Source organism: Malania oleifera, chromosome 9, assembly GCF_029873635.1.
Source record: "Malania oleifera isolate guangnan ecotype guangnan chromosome 9, ASM2987363v1, whole genome shotgun sequence".
NCBI classification, from domain to species: Eukaryota; Viridiplantae; Streptophyta; class Magnoliopsida; order Santalales; family Ximeniaceae; genus Malania; species Malania oleifera.
This window is the reverse complement of record NC_080425.1, coordinates 18,690,636-18,697,347: the sequence shown is the minus strand read 5'-3', so window position 1 is coordinate 18,697,347 and position 6,712 is coordinate 18,690,636. Positions and strand designations below refer to the sequence as shown.

Here is a 6,712-nt window from a genome sequence, read left to right as displayed (position 1 = left end):
TTTATTTTATCATTTTTTTTCCATTTAATACATATATCTAACATTAAGACTCTATGTTGTGTGGTTAGGCTTTCGCTTGGAATAATTTTATAGTCTTTGCATGATAAATGATCTACCTTCCTAGTCAAAAAAAATAAAAATAAAAATCTATTTGACTACTATTTTGTCCACTTTTAAAGGTTATTAAGTGTTCTTCTCTCTTCTTAAAGTAAGTACTCATTATACTAAAATCATATGACATAACGAAGTCCAAGATAATCTCCTCAGACTTATTTTTGTCTCAATATTCATATCCTTTATGTATCCTCTCATAACTTTTATTATCCCTTACAACATCTCCATTTAGATCTCCTCTTATAAATATTTTCTTAATCCCTAATATGCTTTGTATAACACTATCCATAACTTCCGAAAATTGTCTCTTGAGATTTTCTACTAAGCCTACTTGAGTCGCATAAGCACTAATGATATTTATTATCTCTTGGCCTAATACAATCTTTATTTTTATAATTCTATCCCCTGCTCTATTTACATCAACAATGCTATCTTTTAAGTTTTTGTTATAGAAAATGCAAGACACTTTCATTGATGTAGAGATGTCCTATATATAGGACTTGTACAAGGTATAGTTGTCACAAATTCAAAAGTATTTGAATACTAAGTCAAGAAGATCCTAAACTATCAAATACAAACAAATATTTAAGTAATACAACTGAAGAATCCTAGATTGGTGCAGACTATTAGATATTAGCAAATCTTTAACTTCTAGGATTCTCAGCAATTTAGCAACAGGCGTAACCGTCGATGGTTTGGTGAAACCATCGAAGATTTTATCCTGGAAAACATTTTGTTTTAAACCTTCGAAGTAACCATCAAAGAGTATATAGAAACTATCGATGGTGTGCTGAAAAACTACACAATTTACTTTATACGTCCCCTCATGATAGGCATGCCATCAATTAAGCCAATCTTAAAGTACAGAGAGTGAAATTTCTAATGGGATAGAGCCTTAGTCATGAGGCCTGCAAGTTGATCGTGAGTGCTAACATGAGAGACTTACATCAAACCTTTGGTGACCAGATCACGGACAAAATGAAGATCAATAACAATGTGCTTCATCCGTGAATGCATAACATGATTAAGACTCAGCGATTGACATACAATCATTGCAACTTGGACGAAGCATCATGAGCAGTGGTTGAAGCGGCAATGAGTGACATAACCGGTTCGAAGACAGATGCAAGGATGGGGTGAAAGATCAGCTTATCTTGCTGGAGCCAATGCTAGAAAATCATATTGGAGACACCTAAAGAAGATTAATCGACAGAGGAGGTGCTAGTAGAAAGGGTTCGTAATGGATATAAGGTGGTACCGTCAAGATAGCCCTGGAGATCATTGTAACGCCCCAACCTGGGTATGGTCCAGGTGGAGGAGGAGAGACGCAGTGCTCCCTAGTAGAGCCAAGTTGGGGTGTTACAAAATGGTATCAGAGTCATTACCCATCCAGAAGTGTGATGAGATTCACATCACCTGGGTTTGGAAATGTGGGTTCGCAACGAGAACGTTGCATTCTGTAAGTGGGAGAGAATGTGATACCTTATGGAAGAAAGACTTAAAAGGATTATGTGTTACTACCCATATCAACAAGGTGCACCTTTCTTTTCAGGAGCTTTCCCATAAGAACTCCACGGTTAAGCATGCTTGGCTTGGAGTAATCTTAGGATGGGTGACCTTCTGGGAAGTTTTCTTAGGAAGTGTATGAGTGAGGACAAAACACACTGAAAAGGACATGTATTGGTCTGTAGGATCAGTCATTAGTCTGATAAGGCCCACCCCCTTTGTTCTCTGGTCTAGGTGGAGGAGGAGAGACACAGTGCTCCCTTGCAGACCTAGGTTGGGGCATTATAATCATAGCCAATAATCAATGACATCAATTGGGCATGCCAAGAAGGGAAGTTGGAAAGGGTCGACTTCAAAGGAAGGTAGGAGACGATATTGATGGCAATAAGAGGAGAGTTGTCACTACCAAGAAGCTTGAGAGTGTTGACAATAACGGACTCAGAGGAAACAATCATTAGAGAAAAAAAAACTCGTTAGAGAAAGAGCTTTGATACCATATAGAAATTGCAAGACACTTTCATTGATGTAGAGATGTCTTATATATATGACTTATACAAGGTATAATTGTTACAAATTCAAAAATATTTGAATACAAAATCAAGAAGATCCTAAACTATCAAATACAAACAAATATTCAAGTAATACAACTGAAGAATCCCAAATTGACACATACTATCACATATTAGCAAATCTTCAAATATTAGGATTCTCGGCAATTCAGCAACAGACGTAACCATTGACGGTTTTATCTTAAAAAGTATTATGTCTTAAACCATCGAAGCAACCGTCAAATGGTATATAGAAACCGTCGACGGTTTGCTGGAAAACTACACAATTTCCTTTATATTTGTCTACAATAATTTCTACTCCACTCTTGTATTTTTATTTTCCAGTGTACCAAAGTTTAAATCCTAATTTATCAATTTATCTAACTTTCTCCCTCACCTACTTAGTTTCTTGAAGGCAAATTATATTAATTCTTATTCTAATCATTGTGTCTACAATTTTCATGTTTTTACCTATAAATGTCATTATATTCTAAGTTGCTAATCTAATCCTAATTTTCTGAACTAACTTCTTTACCTGCCTACATCTAGAATGATGCAAGAACACTTGCATATTTGATACCGTACCTGGGCCCCGACATCGCGCGTCGCTTCGAGGAGACAACCTATCCCACCCTCGCCCACTTTTCGCTATATATGGGTGGTGCAAGTGTAACGCGTCGCTCGTAGAGGATGCCCCAAAAAATATTCGGTAAAGATTCATATCATAGTGATTTGATAAATTTTATGCTAACTATCAGCTACTTAACGCAATCATTTTCCTTTACCCGGGATTGGGATAAATTGTGTGTGAAAAATTTATAAAATTAAGTGCATCACATGCGGAGTTTCAAAAAATATCTCCTAATTAGCCATAATTTTCTTGTAATATATTTTTTTGACATATTTATTTATTTATTAAAATATTTTATTATAATTATCACTCAAATATTAGAAAAAAAAATTAAAATTAAATTTCTACAATCATTTTGCATCAGTAACCAAACACTGTAATTATATTACAAAAATAATTTTACTCTTTACCTTGATTTTGTGTCTCCCTCCATTGCTTTCTCCCTCAATTGTTTGGGGCCAAACCCCTCTCCTCCGCTTCTAATTGCATTCCACTTCTCCTGAAACCCTAGAGCGCTTTAGCTTCCTACTTACTTTCAACCCCGATGGACTTACCCGAGCCACCACCAAGTGATCTCTCAGACACCCTCAACCACCCCACCTCGGACGACCTTACCGCCGTTAACCACTTCCGGGAGAAACCTCCGCCTGACTCCGAGTCCCTCGAACCAACCGACAATGAACCGGTTGAACCACTTCCAGCCGAAGCTGCTCCGCCCCTCAAGAAGCGCCGCCGGAGAAAGAAGCAATTCCCGGGCATGATTTCCTCGGCGGCCGCCGTCACCGGCCTGCGAGTTCTCCGTCAGCAGGTGAAGTCCAACGTTTACTGCGACGAACTGATGAATGAGATTGTCAGTATGCAGATCAATGATGTTCCTTCAATCTCCAAGAACCGCCGCCGGCGAATCGCCGACCTCGCTAAGGAGGTTGACGTGGAGGCATTAATCGCAATCTCGGTAGGGTTTCCGGTGGACTCGCTCACGGAGGAAGAGATCGAGGCAAACGTCGTATCGCCGATTGGCGGCACGGAGCAGGCCAATTACATTGTCGTTCGGAACCACATTCTTGCGTGGTGGCGATCAAATGTGAATATTTGGATGACTAAAGACCACGCTCTCGAATCCATCCGATCGGAACACAGATCGCTTGTGAATTCTGCCTATGTTTTTTTGCTCGAGCATGGGTACATTAATTTTGGGCTTGCTCCCGCCATTAGAGAAGCGAAGATGAGTGTGCATTGCGGTGTGGAGAAGGTGAATGTGATTATTGTTGGGGCTGGGTTGGCGGGGTTGGTGGCAGCCAGGCAATTGGTGTCTATGGGGTTTAAAGTTGTAGTCTTGGAAGGAAGAACAAGGCCAGGCGGGCGTGTGAAGACGAGAAAGATGGAAGGGGACGGGGTGGTTGCTGCCGCAGACATCGGAGGAAGTGTTCTCACCGGAATTAATGGCAACCCACTTGGGGTTCTAGCAAGGCAATTGGGGTTTCCTCTTCACAAGGTAAGAGATATATGCCCTCTTTATTTACCGGATGGAAGAGCCATAAATTCAGAGATTGATTCTAGGGTAGAGGTATCTTTTAATAAGTTGTTGGATAGAGTGTGTAAGCTTAGGCAGTCTATGATGGAGGAAGTCAAATCCGTAGATGTCTCGTTAGGGACTGCACTTGAAGCATTTAGGCGTGTGTATAAGGTGGCAGAGGATTTACAAGAGCAGATGCTATTGAATTGGCATCTCGCAAATTTAGAATATGCGAATGCATCATTAATGTCTGAATTATCAATGGCATTTTGGGATCAAGATGACCCATATGAGATGGGTGGTGATCACTGTTTCATTCCTGGAGGGAATGAGAGGTTTGTTCGGGCACTGGCAGAGGAATTGCCCATTTTTTATGATCACACTGTGGAAAGTATAAGATATGGAGTTGATGGGGTTTTGGTGTATGCAGGCAGCCAGGAGTTCCATGGGGACATTGTGCTTTGTACTGTACCTTTAGGTGTTCTGAAGAGAGGCTCGATTGAGTTTGTCCCAGAGCTTCCACAACGGAAGAAAGATGCAATTCAGAGAATAGGGTTTGGGTTGCTAAATAAGGTTGCTATGTTGTTTCCATATGATTTCTGGGGTGGTGAGATTGATACCTTTGGTCACTTGACAGAAGACCCAAGCATGAGAGGGGAGTTCTTTCTGTTTTATAGCTATTCTTCTGTATCAGGAGGTCCACTTCTTGTTGCTCTTGTTGCAGGAGAAGCTGCAAATAAATTTGAGATGATGTCTCCAGTTGAAGCTGTAAGAAGGGTTTTGGATATATTGAGTGGGATTTTCAATCCAAAAGGGATTAGTATTCCAGAGCCAATACAGGTTGTATGTACTCGCTGGGGAAAAGATCGTTTCACATATGGGTCATATTCTTATGTTGCAATTGGGTCTTCCGGAGATGATTATGATATTCTTGGAGAGAGTATTGGAGGGGGAAGAGTTTTCTTTGCTGGAGAGGCAACCAACAAACAGTATCCAGCAACAATGCATGGAGCTTTTCTCAGTGGGATGAGAGAGGCTGCTAACATACTAAGAGTGGCCAAAAGACGTTCACTGATTCCATATGATAAATTAGATAATAATATAGACGAGAAAGATGATCTAAAAGAACTATTTGATACTCCTGACCTGGTTTTCGGGAGCTTCTCTGTTTTGTTTGATCCAAGGTCAAATGAAGTTGAATCTCATTCCTTGTTAAGAGTGGAAAGGTCAAATTGTATTGAATCTCATTCTTTGTTAAGAGTGGAATTCAAAGGGCAGAAATTGGACTCAGGTTTCACACATCTTTATTGTTTGCTTCCTAGGAAGCAGGTCATTGAACTCTGTGAGGTAGATGGAGATCAGAATAGAATGAGAATGTTGGATCAGAAGTTTCAAGTGAGGTTGGTTGGAAGGAAAGGTTTAAGTAGTGCTGGTGAATCTCTTGTCTCCTGCATTAAATCAGCTAGATGTAACCTAAATGGAGGAACTGAGGATGATGCTGGTCATCTAAACGAGAACTCTAACTCCATGGAGTAGGTGAAAGTGCACGGCATACTGGGAAGGCAAACTTATTGGGAACCAAAGGTGCTTTCTATTGTACAGTATATTCTCACGACCTATTCAATTCCCAGATATAAAATTTGGCACCTAATTGATTCTGAACTGCAAGATTTTCTGTAGCAACTCATGTCATTTATTTGCCCACTCACATTGTTGTACATTAATCATAATGATAGAGTGGCTTTCTCAATTCTCTGGTATTCATCCCCGCCCATAACCTTTTAGTTTCTCTCGTCTCTTTTGCATTATATGAAAAAGTAAAATTAGTCAGTAAGTGTGCTGGAAATACGTGAAATATGACAGCAATTGAGTGGCAGCACTGAAAATATGCAGTTGTGCGTCATAGGCTTGGCAACGCTCCATATGAATTTGGCTGAAGTACTTGGTGCAGACTCCAAACAGGACTCAAAAAGAGGTGCTCACTTGAAAAATTAGGACATAAAATTAATGTTTTTGTAAAGTACATTAACGTTAATAATGGCTAGCGTATGGGTGATCCCGGCCCACAAGGCTCTTTGCTTTGTAAGGACTGGAGGTCATTATAACTATAATCCTTACGCCGAAAGACTGTTTTCTTACTCTAGAATCCATGACTAATTGGTTACAAAGAAGCAATCTTATTGCCTATTAAATAGGTCATCATCAAAATTGGGTCTTAAATATTTAGATTTGTCGTTCAACATATTATCGTTACAGGGTAAATAATGGTTGTTAACGCATTTAGCACTTGGACTTTCCCAACTCGGATGTTGATCGAGCAAGTGATTGCAATTATTTGAGATTATGAGTTTTTAAAAATGTTTTATGTAGTTGTCACTAATTTGATATATTTTTAGG

At 39.6% G+C, this 6,712-nt stretch overlaps 1 protein-coding gene across 1 annotated transcript; it reads left to right on the top strand.

The window, feature by feature from the left end:
• Positions 1 to 3,244: 3,244 nt before the first annotated feature.
• LOC131163777 (lysine-specific histone demethylase 1 homolog 1) lies at positions 3,245 to 6,065 on the top strand. The gene has a single exon (XM_058120517.1). It carries the CDS (start codon positions 3,344 to 3,346, stop codon positions 5,849 to 5,851), a length of 2,508 nt encoding a protein of 835 aa, XP_057976500.1. The 5' UTR covers positions 3,245 to 3,343; the 3' UTR covers positions 5,852 to 6,065.
• The last annotated feature ends 647 nt before the right edge of the window (positions 6,066 to 6,712 follow it).